Raw genomic sequence first — 23,158 nt, 5'->3', positions numbered from 1 at the left:
TTTCATTGAGTTAGGATTTTGCAAGTAGAAAGACAGTTCTGCTCTATTAAAGCAACATGATGGTTCTGAAAGACACAGGCATTGTATGTCAGCATGGACGGAATTTAAGATAATGAGTACTGATACTTCGAAATCTATAGTGAATGCCTTAATTCAATCCAGATCTCAAGAGGTTCAGGAAAATAGAGATCATGTGAAGTACATTTTTAGCGCTATTTGCTTTCTTGGCCGCCAGGGTCTTGCTTTGAGGGGTCATGACGAATCAGAAACATCTGCAAACCGGGGTAATTTGGTTGAATTGATGGAGGAAATGTCTAAAGGCGACGAAAAGCGGAAGGCCAAGTTACAGCGCCGATATGGTTACTATTGCAGCCATCAGTACCAAAATGACGCAGTTACACTGATAGGAAATGCCTTGCGCCAAGATATTATTTCAGAAGTAAACTCAGCTAATTACTTTGCTATTCTTGTCGACAAGACAAAAGACGTCTCTAGAAAAGAACAATTAGGGATCCTACTCAGGTAAATATCAAATGGAAAAGTAGTGGAGCGACCAATCGGCTGCTATCACATGCACAAATTAGACGTCGAGAGCTTATCCACCTCAATTTGTGAAACTATAGAAAAGCTAGGTGTAGATTCGATGCTGTGTATTGCCCACTGTTATGATGTCGCATCTGCTATGAGTGGGTAATTTAACGGAGTTCAAGTCAAGTGTAGGGAGAAGGTGCCTCATGCAGTTTATGTATACTGTCACGCCCACAGATTAAACTTGGGTTTGACTGACTGCCTAAAAAATATCAGCGAGCTTTCTGAATTTTTCTCTGTGGTGTCACAGAGGTTTTGTTTTTTCTCTGTGGTTTCTCTGTTACGCATTTATATCATGCAGCAATACTCGTCACGAGCTATTTGTGGAATCCCAGCGTATTAGCGGGCAAAAAGTTTTAGGTGTGTTTGCTAAATGTTGTTCTTTTTTTGCATCTTAATTTTAAAAAAAATCGAAAAAAAATCCTTGCCCCCCCTACATTTTCGTGAATTGGCGCCACTGTCCGGTAACAATAAAAACATTAATAGATTTAACTCTGCTGACACAAATAATTTACTTCTGCCTTCATAATAGAAACCTAAACATCATAAAAGTAAAACGGGTGATGTATTGAGTTATTCCTTAGCAGTGACAAAAATTGCTTAATTGGTGACATATTCGACATGAGTTTTGCAATTGAAGTGCTGCACTCTGGATAGTAAGATCGGCAGTTTTCTCTCCGGATGCCAAGTTTGATAGGCTCCTCATAATCGTCTATTCTTATCCTCCGACTGAAAAAAGTGAGAAAGACTTAAAATGTCAAAAAGAAGAAAAAAAAGAAAAATTTGGAAATATTCTATTCATACAAGTTAGTGCTATAATTTTGGATGTTGTCAAACTGTAAAATTGTTGCTTGGAAAATTTCGGGTTTTCCGCTTTAGATTAGGCGTATTTTAGTAGTTGTTATGACTTTAATTAGATTTTTTTTTCTTCCTTCTTCCCTCAAAATATTAGAATAAATTTAAGTAGGCCCGCCTCTTTTCCGAACAATATGTTCTTTCTTCATTAAAAAAAAAAAATAAAAAAAAAAAAAAAAAATATTGTTCTTGGATAGTTAGAGCCATCTCTTCATAGTCAGGGTTGCAATTCTGCAAATACCTAAATACTGCATCTGAATCGCGCCGAATATAAAATAAGGTTCTTCCATTTTTGTAAATATTGAGTAGCTATAGGAACCAGAGTCTATGCATGCCTTTCTCCTATGGATGAAGAGCCTATGGCTTTCTCCTGTATTGAATAATATATATAAATAAAATTAACATCATTGCTACTACATCAAGACGGCAAACAAAGGAAAGGATAATCTTTCTTAAGGTTCAGCTCTATTCAGTCTTTAGTTTGCAAAACATCGGGTGAAAAAAAAAATCTTTAAATTCAGGACGCACAAGTTTTATAACCCAAGAATAAACACAAGGTGCTACTAGAGGTTGTTTGGTATCGGGTTCGGGGTCTTTGATTTTATATATTTTCATCAAGTAGATTGAAATCAGGGTACTGTTCTATAAGCTGGGAAAAGCGCGAGAAGTGAAGTTTGGTTAATGATAATTAAATATATCAAAATATGATGAAAATATAATCCTTTAGAAACAAATTTCGGCAATATATTTGCACATTAGGGAGGGGGGGTAAAGCATAGCATATTTTAAATTCATAACCAAACCTGTTAGGACTAACCTATGTACCTTTATTCCCCCTAAACCCCAAAAAGCTAAGGCTTAAATATAGATCCCCGAGTGAGAAACCCCTTGTTTATACAGCGTCAGATAGAAATTACACCGGGTAATGCCCATTTGATGTTTTCTTTTCTCAAGTGGTTATCTCGTGTGTTTCCCAGTTAATAGAACAGTGCCGAAAGCAGTAATGAGAAAAGCGCAACATTGCAAATGAATTATCACAATACACCTAGACTTTGACTTCCGTCATCACAAAACCTATTTTTTCCAGACAAACCCTACTAAGTCAAGCCCAATTCATTGCCCCCCCCCCCAAAATCAAATAAAACAGGTGGCCCCATTTTAAGGTCACGACCCAAAAATTAGGAACCCCTAGTTTATGTCACGACTCTCTTAATCGTGATTCAATTCTTGTATTTTTTGGAATCCTATACGTTTTAGCATTTACCGTTTTAAAATATTCTTTATTTGAGTAATATTATTTGTGTTTTTGATTTTAAATATTAGATTTTTACAGTGATAATTTACTAGGAAAATGGTAATTTTCTATTTCGGGATTGGGACCTTTTCTTATTATCATTTAAGTTACTGATGCAAATTAAAATTTATTGGGAGCTCAAGTGGTCAGACGTATTAAACATCAAACTGTTTCTCATATTAACACTAAACTTCAAACTTTCAGCCACATTAAACATCAGATTTACCCCTAGTTTTTAACAAGTTTAATCCCTAGTAATCCTACACCTGTTTATGGTTCGTTTACACATTGCGGAAATCCATCCATTTCCGTCCGTTTCTGTTCGAACTCTGGCTAAAATAACGCTGCGTTCTAAGGCAAAGATTTCAAATTATTGCAACAGCATGACCTTTGTTCTTACCCTCTTCTGAAACCTGTTGAGCAATAGAGCGAAATGACACCGTTTTTCTTAGTTTTCTTATAGCCTGGGTGCGCAGAATCATAGAAGCTGGGTGTAGCCTTAACGCAAAATTATAAGATCGTGTAGTATTTGATAGTCCATGCTCATGGTATTATTAATTTAAAAACATTGGCAAGATTCCATCCTGATTTGACCAAAACGTTGCGGAAAGCTAGAGATTTTTTCTAGCACGAAAACGGACGGAATTTCCGCACGGATTGCTAAATCCGCATGAATTTCCGCAATGTGTACACGAACCATTAGTCTTCGCTTGAAGTAATGGCCAGATGGATTTGTAGGTTTGCATCATCAGCTAATTGGTTCTAGATGGGCGTGCACCACTGGGAAAACCTTTTTGTAAGTATCCTGAACCGCATTGAGACGTGCTTGCCATATTGTCTTGACAACTGGTGGCAAAAAAAGAGAGAGCAATCTACAGAAGTAGGGGAGAGACTGCCTTTATAAAAGACAGTCAGTGCGTATTAAGTCTGTTTCGATCGTGCCTTGTTCTCAAAGAGGTGCTGAATTTTTCAAATGGTAATCAAACAATTACGTATGCCCTGAAGCCAAGAAATAAAACATAAGTATTTTATTAATGAACCTTAAATATATAAAGAAATACTTGATTAAGTAATTATTCCATGAAAAAATACTGGCAATAATATAGAATATGATGTTTTTTTATTCGCGAAATCGAAGTCCCAAGAATCCTGCAGCATCTTTGACGAATACTAAATGCTAAAATTTTCCAGGAGTTTATTTTGTACTGACTTTCGACAAAATCTAAGAGCAAATGGCTAGGTAAGTTCAAATCGAAAACAAATTTCTCAGCCGACATCAGACGAGCTAAATCATCCCCAAAATAAGTTTTCTTTTTGGAAAATATCTCGGCAACATTAAGTTGAAAATATCAAACGTCTAAAAAAACAAAAGAAGAAATGTTAGCATTACTACTATACAGACAAACATACACAGATCCATTCGTTTATGGTACTTATAGCTATATTCAGTGGGCGTTAATTGGGTGGAGGCAAGGAGCACTGGCCCGCTGAAATTTTTTGATCCCTCTCTAGATTAAAAGAAAATACCTTTTTTCGGGTAGTTCTGTTAAAAATAGATTTTTTCAGTTTTTTTTATTGAAAAAATGAAAAGACAACAAAATTGCCCCACCTCTAGATTTTGAAAGATACGCTATCCCACAATCCTTGTATTTCCCTGAGTTGACTCCAGTTGCACTCTTTTCCGCATAAATATTAGAAACATTTCTCTCTTTTGACTTTTCACAGTATTGGTTCTTGCAGACACAACATAACAAAACTTCATGTTCAGAATAAGGGAAATAGCTTGAAAAACTAGAAGCACTTGTAGCATAGCAGCTTGGTCCAAGTAGGAAGTATGAATAGACTTTCAGTCAGGCTTATTGACGCTAGGTCTCTATCGAAATTTTCGTCTGGGGTCGAGCTTTAGAATCTAGTCTTGCAAACGACCTATAGTCTTTGGAAGTAAAATAAGAAATGTAGAAAAAATTAATCGTGGACTGAAAACTAGCCAATTTCTATGTTTAAAATAGCATTACCAACCTGAAAAATGCGTAAATTATTTTTACTTGCTTCGGCGCATCCACTAGAAATCTGTGAACTTCACAAATAGCTTTCTTATAGCAAATTTCATCTTGGTTTTCCATTAGGTACAAAGACTCAGCAATGTCAAAGTGGTCCAATATTTCGTTGAAGCTGAAAAAGACAGATATGGTACAATAAAATACATTAAATATGTGTGGACTTGAACAAATAAGAATATATATGTGTACAGTAATGTTCGAGTGAATTTAACCAATGAAAACGCTCCAGAATATGAAAAACACACATTTTGAAGTTTAAACGTTGTGTTTCTATTATAGACTCAGTCTTCATCTTTAATTTTTAATCTGAGTCTATTTTTTTTTCTTATGAAAGTACTAGCAAGTGTCTAAAATACATTAAATGTAGCTCCTCTTGCTCAGAAGCTGGTTAAAACAAGGTACAACATAAAAATAAAATACAAACAAGATCATGGGCAGCGCAATGGCGCTGCCTAAGTATATAGCAAAGGGGGCACAATATAAAATTTTGAGATAGCCATTTTGTTCAACGTTTTTGAAAGGTCTGGAAATTAAGTACTTGAGGATGACATCCCCCCTACAGCCCTCAGGGCAAGGTTTGTAAGTCATGCCCTTGGGGCAAATAAGGTTTATACAGAAAGGGTGATCGTATAAATTTTGAAGGGGGCTTATTGGATTGCTAATCAGAAGTTTTAGTGCCATTTTTAAGATTCAGTGATCAGAGGGTAGATACCCCTCCCCACAAATTATCAGAAAGTATTTTGACACAGTTCAAACAACTAGAATGGATAATATTGATGAATTAGAAGCCTTGGCAACTTCAATTTACCATGTAAGTTCTGTTTTAGTACATTTTTATTTTCAAAATAAAATTATTTTCCTTGGTCACCCTCCAGTCTATTCAGGTAAATCCCCTCCCCCCTCCCACTCTAATACAAACATCACTATACAATCTTTATACTCGATAGAAAACGTAAAATTTGTTCTTTTTTTACCCTCAAAACCTAACCCCCTCCCTCATTGTTTTTTACAACCAAAATTCTCGCAAATAGAAATAATTATCTTTTCGATAAATTATAGCTTTTCTTTATTGTGATTTTAAAGTGTCCACTGACTTCTGCCAATTCTTAATGCAATATGCCGCTCTGGTTTGACACAAGGCTCTCCAGCGCGAGGCCTATAATTAGCTCTGACCCTTTTTTAAAGCACTTCCTGTTCGTTAGCGGTTTAGTCTCAAAGGTTTCACAGATTCAAAAGGATGTGAATAGTATATTTCGAGAAATTTTTTATGTTTTCCTTTACTGAAGTGAGATAAATGCTTTTCTAGACAAAATTATGGTTAGCCCGGGGATGGGGGTACTAATTTTCCTTCTGTAAAAAAGGGGGAATTATCCCTTATTTGAACTTTTATTTAGCCCTCATTCATATACGGAATAATTTCTGTTCGTTTTAAATTTAATGGCGCTCCTTACTTTCAGTTAGAAAAAAACTTGTTTTTATTTATTGGATAACTGAAAAAGAACCATAGCTTAGATCAATGCTTCGATGTTTGGCTAAATAAGTAAAAGACTAAATATTCACATTTTCAACGTTAATTATTATGGGGTATTTTGTTCAAACAGCTTAGAAACAAACTAGGCCGACTTTCATAGGCTGAGTTTGCAACGGCTCAGTGAGCCGTAATTCATCTTTCACAGATTCAAAAGGATGCGAGTAGTATATTTCGCGGAATTTTTTTACGTTTTGCTTTACTGAAATGAGATAAATGCTTTTCTAGACAAAATTATGGTTAGCCCGGGGAGGGGGGTACTAATTTTCCTTCTGTAAAAAAGGGGGAATTATCCCATATTTGAACTTTTATTTAGCCCCATTCATATACGGAATAATTTCTGTTCATTTTAAATTTTAATGGCGCTCCTTACTTTCAGTTAAAAAAAAACTTGTTTTTATTTATTGGATAACTGAAAAAGAACCATAGCTTAGATCAATGCTTCGATGTTTGGCTAAATAAGTAAAAGACTAAATATTCACATTTTCAACGTTTAGTATTAGGGGGATTTTCTTCAAGCAGCTTAGAAACAAACTAGGCCGACTTTTATTGGCTGAATTTTAAACGGCTCAGTGAGCCGTAATTCATCTTTCTCAGATTCAAAAGGATGCGACTAGTATATTTCACGAAATTTTTTTAAGTTTTGCTTTACTGAAATGAGATAAATGCTTTTTTAGACAAAATTATGGTTAGTGGAGGGGGGGGGATGGGGGTACTAATTTTCCTTCTGTAAAAAAAGGGGGAATTATCCCATATTTGAACTTTTATTTAGCCCCATTCATATATGGAATAATTTCTGTTCGTTTTAAATTTTAATGGCGCTCCATACTTTCAGTTGGAAAAAAACTTGTTTTTATTTATTGGATAACTGAAAAAAACCTTAGCTTAGATCAATGCTTCGATGTTTGGCTAAATAAGTAAAAGACTAAATATTTACATTTTCAACGTTTAGTATTAGGGGAGATTTTCTTCAAACAGCTTAGAAACAAACTAGGCTGACTTTTATAGGCAGAATTTTGAACGGCTCAGTGAACCGTAATTCATTTTTCTCAGATTCAAAAGGATGCGACTAGTATATTTCACGAATTTTTTTTACGTTTTGCTTTACTGAAATGAGATAAATGCTTTTCTAGACAAAATTATGGTTAGTGGGGGGGGATAGGGGTACTAATTTTCCTTCCGTAAAAAAGGGAGAAATTATTTACATACTTACTTTTTTCTCTTTTTTTAAGGACAATTATGAAGAATGTCTGGTGTCTCCCACTAAGAAAGCGAGAGAGGATGAGACAAGGCCATCTATTATTAAGTATGCTGGCCCGACCCCAAAACAAGTGTTAACTGCCCAAGTGCAACCATCTGTGCAGACAAAAATGCAACCAGGTCAAAAACTAAAGAGTAAATGGACAGCTGCTTTCTATGGAATACCTGCCCCGTTTACACAAGGCCCACCGATGATACAACATGCTTCGCCTGAGCCTTCGGGCATTCAAATACAGCCGGAATTTGCAAATATGAGCATTTTTTTCTTCAAACTATCTTATAGAAATATATAAAAACAAAACTTTTATTTTCAACCTAATATAAACTGATCTCAGCGGGATATTAAAATATTAACCCCTCGCCCCCCCCCCCAACCATTGTTTTAAATTTTTCTGCGCCCCCCCCCCCTCAGAGATATCTAAATATAATGTAATTTTTTTTGCTTGCTAGTCAAAAGAAACCGCTCTTCTTTTTCTAATCTTTGCTATTTTCTCTGCATTCCCCCCACACTGTTGCTATCTCTTCGCCGCTATCTCATAAGCGAATATTTTTAGGTAATTTCTAGTCAATTAATGCTCACCTTTTGAAACTCTATGAATGCTATTTTTTTCACAAATGAATATTCACTAGTTTTAAGAGAAGGAACTGAGAGAGAGAGGTTATCTCATTTATCTATCTGTCACATATGGATCCCGTAATTTGCGCTGAATATTTTTAAAATAGCTTTCAACTTACAAACCCTTGCCAAGATTTTAGCGAGGGGAAAATGTTGACAATATACTGAGTTAACGGTTTACAGCATTTAATTGCGTATTTTCCTCGGCTCGGAAGTTCAGTCTTGGAAATTGGAACATACGCGCGGCTTACAATAATTGTGAGCTAATGAGGAGTTCACCGAACCTGTAGGGAGAATTAGAGAGAAATAGCGACATATACAGTCTAACAATATTTCAACTTTGGACATTATGTAAAGGGGCTGGGCCCGATAAGCGCTGCGGGAAGCGCTGCGGGAAGCGCTGCGGACCCGAGAAGCACCGCGGGAAGCGCTGCGGGCCCGAGAAGCGCCGCGAAGAAAAAAAAAACAGTAGTGCTGATTTGAACACTTTGAAAATAAGCTATTTTTTTGAACAAAGTCAAATTACAAGTTCTATGTATAGCGGTGTTTTAGATTGTAAATATCTTATATTAATTTGGAAATTGACTGCTTTCAGAATATCGATAGTTTTGGGGGGGACAGTGAATTAACCAAATGCTACTATGTGCATACTGCTGCTACTACTAAGCGCTGACTTTAAATAATAATCCAAATTTTAAAAACAGTAGGGGTGATTTGAACACTTTGAAAATAAGCTATTTTTTCATTTATAGGCGGGACGATTGGTCCCATATTCATTATCACCGTCATCATCAGTTGGAGGAGAGGTGGACCTCTCCAACAATTCACTGGAAATATCGTCGTCATCGTTAAATATTGATGAGTTTTTAGTTGATTATTTTAATGTAGATTATAGTGCAGTTGGGCAGGAGGACTTACCTTTGCTAAGTCCTAACACACTACAGCTTTTGGAAGATTTCATCCGGGGATTAACTTAGAACCCTCCTCTTCTTCCTCCTTCTGCCCCCTAGACCCGACCAAAACCACTACAACCACAGTAACTGGCGCATATCAATCCCCCACCTAGTGACCCCAGCGGGGATGGGGGTTTTTATGCCCGCCAAGAGGGGGAGGGGGGTAATGTCCAATTTACAACTTTTCCAGACTTTCAGCTGTCAAATTCAATATTAAATAATATAGTTGTCTACACTGTGACTTTTGGGGATCCTTTTAATTCACTTATGGGGGGAAATTTTGTGTTCGATCCCGTAGAAATTGTGCATGAATATGTAGATAAAATTCGTGCACTGCAGGAGAACCAAATTCAATTGTGGGGGGGGGGGGGTAGGGATTCAATTAAGGTTTCTATTGTTTTAAAAGTGTTCTATTTAAATGAGGGGAAAAGTGAGGTTTATCACCATTATATACATTCCGAGATGCGCGTAATTTATCCGAATTTATAAAATTTTGAGGGAGTTTTTTGCGAGTGGGTAGGTCAAATTATTGCGCATCTCGAGAACTTTAACGAAAATGGGAGTGGTTTTGTAGTTCTTTTTGTTGAAAATTTAAGTAAATACTTGTAAATTTAAGAAAGATTTTATTTTAAGAGGGGGGGGGGGGCAGGGAGGTCACTAGTTTTAAATTATAATCCAGATCTAGAAGGTTGTCAAGGTGTCCAGAAGATCTGTTTTGAAACAGGTCAACAATGTTTCAGGTATGCTTTCCTCATATCAGCATTCAATCCTCTAGCACGTGACGCTTCCCAGACGAATTAAGACGATTGGGCTGTACATGGGAAGGAGGGGTCCAATTTCCCCATTTTAGATTTTTCTTGTTTAGAAGGAAAATACCCAGTCACGCTAAGATCCATGGATTTTTTTGAAAGGGCTAATACCCATTTAAATATTGGCGTTACTGTGGTTCAGTTTGAAACTTAATTTGAAGATGGGGTTCGTTCTAAAAAGAAGGGGGTGGTTTTCCCTGTAAGGAGCCCGTCAATTGAATTGATCAAAAATTGTGTTTGGTTGTTGTACACACCACCTAGTGACCTTGCCAATTCAATTCGCCATTTTAACCCGATCACAGACATCAGTAGAGTTCTGGAGGAGGGTAAGCATAAGGGGGTATGTTTCTACTGTCCAACATGCCTGTCTAGATTTTGGAGTGAATTAAAGCTGCAAAATCATATGAGGCATTGTAGACGGCATGGCTACCAGACAGTGGAAACGGTTTTAGGGGATAGGTCCATTTTACGCTTCAAAAATTTCCAACACACCCTCCTCCAGTGCAACAAAATATCTTTAGACTGCGAAGCTAAGCTGGTGGAGGTGAATAATCCCCGATTCCCAACCCGAATCAAAAAACACCAAGCCATTGCAGTGTCCTATGCTCATGCGCAAAGAGACAGTTCTAACACCATGCGGTTGTTACAAATAGTAGAAACAATGGATGAGGGGGACGAGTGCATGGTCAATGCATTGACTAAACTAATTTGCACGGCTAATGGTGCTATTTCTCGTTCGAAAAGTACGCATTATCCTATGGTTTTGTCTGGAGAGGATCGTCTCACAATTAATTATAAAAAAATATGTTGGGTTTGTAAGGGGGAGTTTGAAGAGGGGGATAAGGGGACTAAAGCGAAAAGAGGGACCGGTGGGAGGAGGAAAGTCAGAGATCATAATCACTTGTGGTAGGAAATATCATCTGGGGGTAGTAATTTTAGAGGGGTAGCGCATCAATCGTGTTACTTAAATGTTAGCCAACAGTTTTTTATACCTGTTTTGATTCACAACTCAAATTACGACTTAAAATTTATTTTACCGGCAATGGCACGTATGCACAGGGAGGGAGGGGGAGTAGATAGCCCATGGGTAAACAGTTCATTTATCTATAGTATTGTTCCCAAATCAGCCGAGAAGTTGTTGCTTCTCGAATTGAAATGGCAGGTAGTGGATAATGAGCATACGTGTTGGAATAAAATCAGGTTTTTAGATTCCTTTAGGTTTTTTTCCCAAGGCATTGAGTCAATTGATTCAAGTGCAGAAAAGCGACAATTTTGATAGCTTTCCCTTGCTTAAACAGCGCTTTCCAGACAGTGAAATGTATGACTTATTAACCTGCAAAGACGAATACGCTTACAATTATTACTGTTCTGGCACTCACTTAAGCGAGGTGAAACTAACTCCTAGGTAAGATTTTTATAAGTCACTGACCAATAGTGCCTGCACAGCCGAGGAATGTGAGTTTGCAAAGATGGTGTAAGCCTAGGAGGCTTGTAAAAATGGGTGGGATTATTATAGACTGTACTTGGCCAGTGGTGTTTTAATTCTGTGGGATATAGTCTGCAAGAATACAGACCAAATCTATTCAGAGTTCGGGCTAGATATAGGATATTATTTTTCCACACCCCATTTGGTGATGGATTTGATTTTAAAAATTAGTAGGGAGGAAATAGGCCTAATCACCGACGTAGATCAACACCTTTTTGTAGAGCGTTCAATGAGGGGAGGGTATGTTTTTCATGGGGACCGCGTCTTGTCAACCGATCCGAGCGGGCAAAACACCGGTGTAAAGTCAAATGCAGTGTTCTTGGACATGAACTCATTGTACTCCTCGGCAATGTCTCACTACTCTTTGCCGTGTGGGAACTATCAATGGCTTGAGAATCCTTGTGAGTTCCCCGACATTACCACCGTCGAGGACAATGGGCCACAAGGATGGTTCTTTGAAATTGACGGTCACATTCCGCTGGCGCTTCACGACTCAGTCAAAGATTTTGTTTTTCCCTGTATCAATCGGCCCGTGAGCTGGGACTCACTGAGCCCCTACAATCGATCATTGGTTGAGGATATGGGGATGCACTGGACTCCCTCCAAACAGAAACTGATTGCTGATTTGTACCCTAAGGAGAATATCGTTGTTCACCATGTGCTTTTGCACTGGATGGTGAACAATGGTTTCAAGATCACCAAAATACATAGGGTCCTGCAGTTCAATCAGAAACCTTATTTGAAAACGTTTATCGACACTTTTTTCGATAAACGCTCTAGGGCAAACTCCAAGGTAGAGAAGGAAATGTATAAACTGATTCTAAATTCAGCGTTTGGCAAAATGTGTGAAAGCGTACGTAATAGATCTCGCTGCGACGTCGTGAATGACCCTCTAGAGTGTTCACGAATTATTGCCGATCCCAATTTTACATCATTCACGAGCATAGAGACTGGCATGGTTCTTCTACACAGGAAAAAGTGAAATGTGGTACTGAACAAGAATATAGCGGGCGGCAGTTCAGTACTAGAAATTTCCAAAAAGCTCATGTTGTCGTTTTTTCACAATGTGTGCAAGGTGCAATGGCCACGGGAGGGTGAGGTTCAAGTTTACTATGGGGATACAGATTCTCTGCTGCTAAAGATAAATGGGACCGAAGATTTATTGGGTGATTAAATAAAAAAAACAAGTTTTTTAAACTGAAAGTAAGGAGCGACAATAAAACTTAAAACGAACAGAAATTATTCCTCTGTTCTGAGGAGGGCTGTCCCCTCCTCAACGCCTCGCTCTTTACGCTAAAGTTTTTTATTGTTTTAAAAAATAAAGTTGTGAGACAGAGTCAAACTTTAGCGTACAGAGTGAGGCGTTGAGGAGGGGACAGCCCCTTTCATATACGGAAAAACTTCTGTTCGTTTTAAGTTTTATTGTCGCTCCTTACTTTCAGTTAAAAAAGCTTGTTTTTTTTTATTTAATTTTTGAACATTTTTGAATAAATGCAGGTTTTGATCTTGGCTCACCGTACATGAATAATTAAAACAAAATTTTCGTATTAATTTACTTTTATTTAGTTAAATGGCTTTCTCGAAACTTGTTTAATTTTATTTACGAACGTTTTTATTATTAATAAATATACGTAGCTTACGAATTAACTTACGTAACGAACTTCTATATTCATATATTTTTAATTTGCTTATTATGGGATTCGCCCCCTAGTCAACACCTTGCTCTTTAAGCGGAAGTTTGAATTTTGGTCCAATTCCTTAAAAATGACTGCTTAATCACAAAGGCCGTTAATTAGAATAAATAGCTCTTATGAAAGTACTAATAAATCTTTGGCTTAAAGAGCGAGGTATTGACTACGGGGTGAACCCAGTCATATATGTAATATTTTCTGTTCGTTTGAAGTTTCGACGTTGCTGCTATTGAAGTTGAAATAGTTGTTTTTTTATATTAAATTTCTGATCTTGCTTTAAATAATGCTGGGAAGTCCGGCGTCCCCTTCATAGCAATGTCCCTTCCCCCATGAAAACTTCCTTCATGGACAGATCCTCCCACATCCCCCCCGAACCACCCCCTCCACTACCAGGAAAAATCTCCCCTGAAAACGTCTGTAAACTTCCAAATAACCAATACTATATGTTAACATTGGGTAAAATTCATAACTTTCAGCCCTCCCCCCGGGAATTTCGGTGGATTAAGTCATCCTAAAAGACATACTTATAACGTTTTCGAACATGCTGAACAAAATGGCTATCTCAAAATTTTGATCAGGTGACTTTGGGGAAAAAATGAGCGTGTGAGGGGGCCTAGTTGCCCTCCATTTTTTTTGGTCACTTAAAAATGGCAATAGAACTTTCAATTTCCGTTCCAATTAGCCCTCACATGATATTATAGGACCACTGGGTCGATACGATCACCCCTGGGGAAAAGAAAAAAAAAAAAACAAATAAACACGCACCCGTGATCTTTCTTGTGGCAAAAAATGCAAAATTCCTTATTTTTGTAGATGGGAGCTTGAAACCTCTACAGTAGGGTTCTCTGATACGCTGAATATGATGGTGTGATTTTCATTAAGGTTCTATAGCTTTTAGAGGGTCTTTCCTCCTTTTTTCAAAAATCAGCCAAATTTTCTCAGGGGCCTAACTTTTGATGGGTACAATTAAACTTGATGAAGCTTATATATTTGAAATCAAAATTAAAATTTGATTCTTTTGATGTATCTATTTGTATCAAAATACCGTTTTCTAGAGTTTCGGTTACCATTGAGCCGGGTCGCTCCTTACTTACAGTTCGTTACCACGAACTGTTTGATTTAGAAAAGGGGGAACACATCAGCTCACAGATGAATTTCACCCACTGGAAACCGTCCCTCTTCCCTAAGTTGGTGAAACGTCAAGCCTAACCAACTTTCAATGTTAAAATCGAAGACGATGAGTGATTTTATATCCTGGGGTGTAGTCCAAGGCCCTTGAGTTTATTGCTTTAAAACATACATCAGGGATGAAAATCAGTCACCTAATGGGGTACCTATATATTTTGTAAAGAACCATTTCAACATGAGCGTGTACAGAGACTGTCTAGAAAGTATGCTAGTGCCGAGAGCACAAGTGTTTGCAATTCGGTCTCTAAAGCATAGAAATTATGCTGTAAGATTGGAAAAAAAATGCACAGTCATGTACATCTAACAAATTCTATGTGCTCGAGAAAGCTTTAAGAGTCCTACCACTAAGTCACGATCGTGTTTCAGACCCAATTCAAAACATAGACTATCGCAATCAACTTGTTCTGGATAAATTAACCTAACTTGAACTAACCCAACCAACCCGTTCATAAATTAAATGCTCTAACCCGTTCATAAATTAAATGCTCTAACCCGTTCATAAATTAACTACTGACCTCATCTAACCCAATCTAACCACCTTAACCCCAACCTAACCTGTAGCAGTGACGACAACTATCGTACTGTTTTTTCCCCTGACCGCGGTTCCTGGGGGGGTGGGGGTGGGGGCCCTTCCCGCAGCCGGCTCTCGGGGGTTGGGGGGTCCCGCCCGCGGCCGGCCTTTGGATCCGTGGCCCCGGGGGGGATCCCACCTTTAAATTCACTGTAATGTTCAACTGTGCTTAGTTCATGTTCCAAGGGTTTTTTTTCTGTTGTTGTTTTCAAGTGTTGTTTTCAAGTGTTTTTTTTTGTTGTACTGAAAAGTGTCTGTGTTTGCTCAGCTAATCGGTACATAAAGTGTTGTTGTTGTACAGAAAAGTGTTTAAGTTGACAATTGAAGTGCAGTGTACTGATAGTGTTATTATTGATGGACAAAAAGCGTTTTTTTTATTTATGTTGTACATAAAGTGTCATTTTTATCATTGTCATTGTTCATGTCAGGATCAAATAGAGTTTTCATGCAGTGCCGAAATAAATGCTGCCATGAAATATTGTCAACTGTTCTTGTTGAACCGATAAAGTGTTATTTTTATCGTTGGTGTTGTTCATGTCAGGAAAAAATCAACGTTTTCATGTTGTCGAAATAATTGCTGCCATGAAATAATTTTGTTTTTTGTTATTGTTAACCAGTACTAGATAGATCTATGGGAAAACTACTACTACTTATTCATTGAACACATATGATTTACAGTTAGTTATAGTCCAACTGTTGTCAGCAGCAGCAGCAGCAGCATGTATCAATTTAAAACACCCTTCAGATCGTTTCTGTGTGGGCCGTCAATGTCGGGCAAAACAACACTTTTAGCTAAAATAATTCAAAATTGTCAGAAAATATTTTTGGAAAAACCGAAAAAAATCTACTATTGCTATAGTATTTGGCAGGAGTCCTATGATCAAATAAAATCTATTGCCACAACCTTACCAATACAATTCATACGGGGACTTGATGTTTTCAATAGTATTGACCCGAACTCGTGGCTGATTATCGATGATTTGGCTGAATCCATTGAACAGTTCTCACAGGAAATGCTACAACTGTTCATTGTTCGCTTCCACCATGAAAATATTTCCATAACCCTAGTTCTACACAATCTGTTTCATCAGAACAAATGTATGCAAACCCTTGCTTTGAATTACACCATCTATATTATCTATCGAGTTGTTCGTGATTGAAGCTCGGTAATAACTCTCAATAAACACATATACCCCTGCATTCCAAAATTTTTGTTGTTAGCGTAAACTCAGGCGACTAACAAGCTCTCTGGTTACATTTTGCTGGATCTTAATCAGAGCACACCCGAGGACCTACGTGTAGTCACCGACATTTCAACAATGAAATTACAGTATATCTTCCGGTGAACAGTAGAAAAGGCTATTAGTTGGCGTTATGACACTGAAGAAACTACACGAACAACGGCATTTATTTTCCGTTTTAAGCACTTCAAAACCCTTGCTTAGGAAGGCCATACTCAAACATGGGGTTGACAATGATTTCATTAATCTAATATCCGAACTTTGTTTAAATTTAACTGAGGGCAATTTTCAACTGCCAGAAGGTGTTAGACAGCAGACAAAGCAACATTTTTCCACTGTGCATGCCTTGGCTTGTTGAAACAAATGAAAAATATTAAATAGAAACTGCCTCCCTCAAGCGGGTGGTAGCTTTTTCACACTTTTACTGTCAATAGTTGCAGGACTTGCAAACAGTTTTCTCTAGATGTCAAAACCCTATAAATTGACATCGTTTGAACTTGTCCTCTCACCCGTCGAACATTTTGAAGACAATCTAATAAAATTCATTAATGATGAGAATATTGCCGATGACAAAAAACTGCTTTTACTTCAAGATGCATTGCGACGTGTGGACAAACATAGACCTTCTCGTGAGAGACCCACCGCCGCCGCCGATCCCTCCAAACAGGAATCATCTCCTCAAGATTCTGCAGCAGTGCATTCAAAGGAGAAGGAATTGAATTCAATTGTAATGAAAATTGGAAACCTATTGCCAGTCACCTATTAAGAACAGAGTAAAAGAGCATTATCATATCTGATGGTGGAAACTTGTGGTGAACATTAAGTTAAAGTCGACAGCACAGGGAAACGAATTATAATTCAGGGAAAAAGCTATAATCTAGTTGATATAATTTGTGATATGGTGACGAATCGTAAAGGACTTTTATCCTTTGACAATAATCAATACACCTTTCTAAGTGTATCAAACTTCCCCAAAAGTCTTATTGTCAAAAAGCAAATTCTAAGGAAACTAAGAGAATATAGTCCTCCAACACCAGCACCAACACCTCCATTTAAAAAAGAAGAAGAATCAATATTTGAAAATACTAGCAGCAGTAGCAATGATTTTATAACACCTGTGGCTGCTAGTCAAAAGCGAAGACGAATCGTTTCATCCCCCAGTGTGCAAAAGGGGAGTGGACATTACACTACGTGTTTACGTTCAAAATGGATGAAGTTCTGAAAGGTGTTTATGAAAATATTGGTGAAGTGGGAAGTTGAAGTTCTCCCAAAACGCTTTCTAAAGTCGTCTCCGGCACCACATTGAAAAAAGCAAAAGAGTATTTAGAGAATGAACCGAGTTACACACTGCACCGGAATCACAGGCTCCGCAGCAAACAATATCGACAAACTAAAGCCTTTTTCCTTCTGCATATAATGCAAACGGATCTTTTAACTTTAGACGCAATTCAATGGCATCACAATAAACCCTACACTTATATTCTGGTGGCAATCAGTGTCTTTAGTCGCTATGCCTATGCCATTCCATTACGGTAAAAGTGAGGTGTTAAAGTTGCTCGGGCTAGTGAAAGTATTCTTGACTAGGATTCGTAAAGAAAAATTCAATCGGATAGTGGTAATGTATTTGTTAATCCACATGTGCAAAAGGTTCTATTGAAATATGATACATCACTTTATCTTAGTCACAGCCCGATAAAGGCTGCATTGGCTGAACGATTAATAAGAACGATTCGTCTATTAATTTAAAGATATTGTACCCTGAAAAATACACCTGCTTTTATTCATGATTTAGATAAAATCATGCAGATATACAACCATCGACCCCATCGATCTCTGTCCAACTCAAGCCCTCGGGAGGTTCACTACACTGAAAATACATTTGATGCTTTTCTAAAGCAATATTCCAATGGTGAAAAAGAAAAAAAAATGTGAAGAAGAAATTCAATGTTGTTGATACTGTTCGAATTAATAGAACCACCAATATTTTTGGAAAGGGGAATTATTTATGGAGCACCGAAATTTTTAAAGTGTCCAAAATCCTGGACACTGAGCCCACGACATATCGACTGCGAGACACCAAAGATGATGAGATTCTTGGCGGTTTTTATGAATATGAATGGCAAAAAGTTAGAATTACTAGCGAAATTTATCAAATTGAAAAGATATTAAAGAGTCGTACTCGTAGGGGCAAGAGCCAGCTGCTTGTTCGCTGGCTAGGATACAACTCAGATTTTGATTCTTGGGTCAGTGTTGAAGATATCAACAATGCCCAATGATTTCTATGTGACTTTCATGTCCAATGTTTCTGATCCTCTCTAAAATTATCTGAATAGAACAAGTGATTTTTGGACGAAACTCTCCCCCACCATCAAATTCGACGGAAAGTATGAAGTGGCTCTTGTCGACTGTATTCTCAAAAATACCTATGAAATCCTGAGAAAGGATCCTAAATATGATATAAGAATTAGACCCTATGATTGGCTGCCTCCACCATCCTCAAGTGATCAAGAACAAATTCAAAATATCAATTGGATGAATTATCCATACATTGAATTACCCTGCGAGGAACTCACCTGTATGAATGATTTATGTCGTTCTATCAATAAAAGAATTTCCGCTCGTAATAAAAGGAGCTTTTCGTTTCAACTATTCAAAGGAGGAGGGCAAGATCTACATTAGTTCACCTATTGCCAGTGAAAAGGTTATTCTCAATGATAATCTTCTTGGCTTTAAGCTCAATATAATCAATGGTAAAAGTGCCGGAAACACTAATTTCATTTTTGCTGACTACCCGCCTGCCTTCTCCACGGACACTTGTATATTTCTCTACGCTTCATTTGTGGAAACATCTCGGGTTGATGATTCAAATTTTCCCCTCCTACGATTTCTTGAACAAAAAACCAATCAAGAACATATTGACCACTACGATATAAAGCATCTTAAAGATATTCCCGTTAACACTTCCTATATGGAAATCAGTCAGTTAACACTAAGAACTGAATTGGGTGATCCCATAGAAATTTCAAAAGGTTTGGTTGTGATTACTTGCCATTTCCGTCCTATCGTTCAACAAGATGTCTAATAGAAAAGTGGCATTCACCTGTCCTGATATTGACTGCTATGTTAATACTCTTGGCCCAAGACAACATGGCAATGGAATGGGCTATTACAAGGGTCGCTCGTCAATGTCTGGCTATGGTCTTGGCAGTTGGTTTGCTAAGCTGTTTTACTCTTCACTGCCACTGGCTAGAAAATATCTTGTACCGGCTGCGACAGATTTTGCGTCCTCTACACTATATGGTTGGGGCTCTGGCAAGGATTTTAAAAAAAGTGCTACGGAAAATCTTAGGTCCAGTGCGCAAACCCTTAGCGAGAAATTAAAAAAAAATGGTAAAGGCTTAAAAAGGTCGAAAAACAATGCATCACTCAACAGTCTCCACTGAGGTCGGAAACAAAAGACATCATCCCTCTTGTCAAACAATAGAAGGAAAAAGTCGACACGTGCTGTAAACAGAAGAAGAAACCCCAGGAAGAAAATTGTTAGATCGAAACTGGATTTCTTCTCCTAAACTGTCCTACCTACCGCATAAGGATTCTCAACCTTCAATCACTGCCTCATTGAATCTATTCATTGCAGAAAATGTTGATGCGAGTGTCAAGCATGGATACTATGAACAATTTTATCCTCAACAATCCCTCTCCGATAATATCCACTTTCAAATTTATTCCAATGAAGACTACTTTATGGACATGTCTTCAACATTTATAGATTTACAAATGAAAGTCCAAAAATCCGATAATACAATGCCAATTCGGACCGATGGATTATCCTATGAAAATTGTATACTACACATTTTATTTCGTCAAATCAGTATCTACATCAATGGCACACTGGTGAGCACAAGCAACAATCTCTCAAATTATACTAGCTATATGCAATTCATGTTGATGACACCCAAGTAACACAAGGAATTGAGGGGCACCTCCAATGGATATGAATATATTACTAATACTGTTAGTACAGATGCACTTAAAAATGCTACAACTAGTGAATTACATCTAGTTGGAAAAATATATCATGAAATATTTAATATACCCCAATGGCTGCCGCCCAATGTTAAAGTGGATATAAAACTGACGCTTGTACCCTCCAATTTCATATTGAGAAAAGAACTTGCTGCCAATCCTGATGTAAGTCTCTCCCTCACCTCGGCAATACTTCATGTACGCAAACAACAGGTCATGATTTCTGTTGCTTTTCAGTGGAAAAACTGAGAGCCAATGGAAATAATATTAAACTACTTGTTCCTCATACAATGACCAATCAACGTCATATTGCTATGGGCTCACGCACCTTCACCGATTCATCCTTTATCAAAGGCGAAATTCTGTCAAAACTTGCTTTGGCATTTTCGAACAGCGCTATTGACATAGGATAATGGATTGGATTTACACATAAATTTAAGATATTTGGAGTTCCATCCGTTGTGTGCAAAGTAAATAGCATCCCACTCTATAATCTGTCTTTTCATAAATTCTATAGAACATTGTACGAGTTGACCATGCAACCCCTAGGTCATGACTCTCAACTATTTGAAAATGGTATAACTGAAGATATGTTTACTAAAACACATGGTATCATTGTTCTGGATTTGTCTGGCACACTGGATATGAGTATAGTACGTACGGGGAGTGTGCGTTTAGAGTGTACATTTGCCGACCCATTGGCTGAGAGTATTGCACTAATCTCACTAAATCAATATGAAACCTATTGGGAAATCACTCCCGAAGGCAGTGTTCTACTAGACTTGGCGCCATGAACACCAGTCAAATAATCAATGTATTTAATATGAATCCCTACATGTCCCAGTACAAATCCTATTGTCTGCCCTCTGACTTTCTTGGAAAAATTCAAAGTGTCAACAATACCTTAATTATTGTTAATAGCAGTCCGTCGACTGTGCTGACGGGTCATTGGCTGTGCATCTTTCAAACAATGAAGAGGATTGAATTTTTTGATCCTCTTGGTCTACCCTATACATTCTATACACCCCACATTAGCAACTATATCGAGAGCAGTGGGAAAACTATTATTCAAAATCGGAAGAGGGTGCAGGATCTAACGACTAAAAGCTGCGGCTTCCATGCACTACTATATTTTGTGTTCCGATGTCGCGGCTATACTTACAAGCAGTTTCTCCACATTTATGTTGACAATCCCCGTCTGAACGACTTTCTAGTGGAAAATATCCTCTCAGACCTATACAGTATTGATTTCAATGCCCTAAGAGTAAAGTTCTTAAAAAATGTTATTTAATTTCTTTATTAATAAAATGCATATATATATATACAAAAATGTTTTTAAATGTTCGCTTTTGATTTCTTCTTCTTCTTCGGTATTTAGACACTTTTCCTGTATAACCCATGTCGGTATGTAATTTGGTTTTATTATATACTGATCTTGATTGTCTGCCAAGTCAGGGTCACATTTTCTGTAATACAATGAAACTTCACTCTTGTCATATCTCTTTGTATAGTCAATGATACTATTTGCATTCATCTTATGAAATTCACGAGTTTCAATCTGTCTATTTGAAGCAATATCACATACAGTGTTTTCAAATAGTGAATCACATTCGGTAACTCCCAAATAAAAATCACTTGGTTTATAGTCATAGTAGGCAGTGTCGTCACAACGATGACGTAGAAACCAAATTGTTTTGTTACCCCAACAGTTTAATCGTAGACCAGATTCCTCTTCCCATAATAATTTAAATCCACGACGATACAAATATCGTAGAAATAAACTAAAATCACGTTTGGGATTCTTTCCAATCATCGCAGGTTAAGTATTCTCCCACTGATCATATTTTTCATGGTGACAATTGGAGCACAGATGTCCTCTAGGATGAGAGTAACACAGCTCCTCAAGACATGAATTAAATCCTTTAATTTGTTCTGCATATCCTCTATGTAATTTGCAAGGATTACATAATTTGCACTTTTCACTATAGTCATCAATAATTGTACAATTCTCATATTGAGTCCAACTGCCAAGAGTGTACAAGCACAATGGACATATATAGAACATTTTTCGGTTTCCGATGTCAACTCTCTCACAGCTAAAATGAAACTGATCGTCTTCGCTCCATAAATTCAGTGAGGGGAAATGGGGAGAGGAGTAGCTCTGTGACGTTACCTCTTTCGAATGGTGGGATGGAGCCATCTACATTGAATCCATTGGCAATGTTTTCAAAAGTATATCCACGATATGATTCTGCTTTTTTTCAATTAATATATCAATAAATTGACTATAAGCACTTGAGTCACATTTTAAAAGTTTCATACAATATTCCAATGGGGGAGAATCACTCCTAATTATATTGTCAAGTGTTCGCGGACAAGAGAATATCCTGCGTTTAAGAGATAACTCGAGAAAATCATCATCCAAAGTCAAATGTTTTTCCATAAACACTAGATTTGATCTAATTCTCTCTTTCTCAAATTTATTCATTTTTCAATCCTTTCACTCTGACTGCTGACTAAAGTGACCCTGATTCGTTAGCCCTAACCTAACCTAACCAGAAAAGAAAGGGAAAATTTTCGATTTTGAAACAATTTTATTGAATAATTACAACAACAATAATAATACTAAGCATGTACAATTAGCGATACAGTTTATTGTCTTCGATATGTTTCACTAATGCACTTAAAGCACATTCAAGTCTATTTACATGTGCTATATCAACTTTAGCAGCGAAACATAATTGATCCTCCATTTTAAATTTACTCAAGGATATGACATATCTTGCATATACTGCATCCCATTCCATACAAAGACGTGATCCTTTCGTGATTTCCACCGCAATGTTTGGTGCTCTTGTATTATTACCTTCAACTCCACTATCAACTTCTAGGAGGGTAAACATTCCACTCGCCATCAAAACAAATATATATCCAAATGAGTAAAGTCAAAACTGTTCTTCTTCTCACTCCTTTGAATTCTATTCACAGACTA

At 37.4% G+C, this 23,158-nt stretch overlaps 1 protein-coding gene across 1 annotated transcript in view; it reads right to left on the bottom strand.

The window, feature by feature from the left end:
* Positions 1 to 1,124: 1,124 nt before the first annotated feature.
* Positions 1,125 to 23,158, bottom strand: part of LOC148942147 (uncharacterized) — a 40,669-nt gene continuing 18,635 nt past the window's right edge. The window contains exons 2-3 of the mRNA XM_089103242.1: positions 4,757 to 4,909; positions 1,125 to 1,317 (exon numbers count right to left, since the gene is read on the bottom strand). Of these exons, the coding sequence (XP_088959368.1) occupies positions 1,125 to 1,317; positions 4,757 to 4,909 (346 nt within the window). The remainder of the gene's footprint in view (positions 1,318 to 4,756; positions 4,910 to 23,158) is intronic.

The sequence above is a fragment of the Artemia sp. Qi Xiang Cuo genome, chromosome 17, assembly GCF_049724085.1.
Source record: "Artemia sp. Qi Xiang Cuo chromosome 17, ASM4972408v1, whole genome shotgun sequence".
Classification (NCBI taxonomy): Eukaryota; Metazoa; Arthropoda; class Branchiopoda; order Anostraca; family Artemiidae; genus Artemia; species Artemia sp. Qi Xiang Cuo.
Note: the sequence above shows the minus strand (reverse complement) of the source record. Positions and strands in the feature narration are given on the sequence as shown.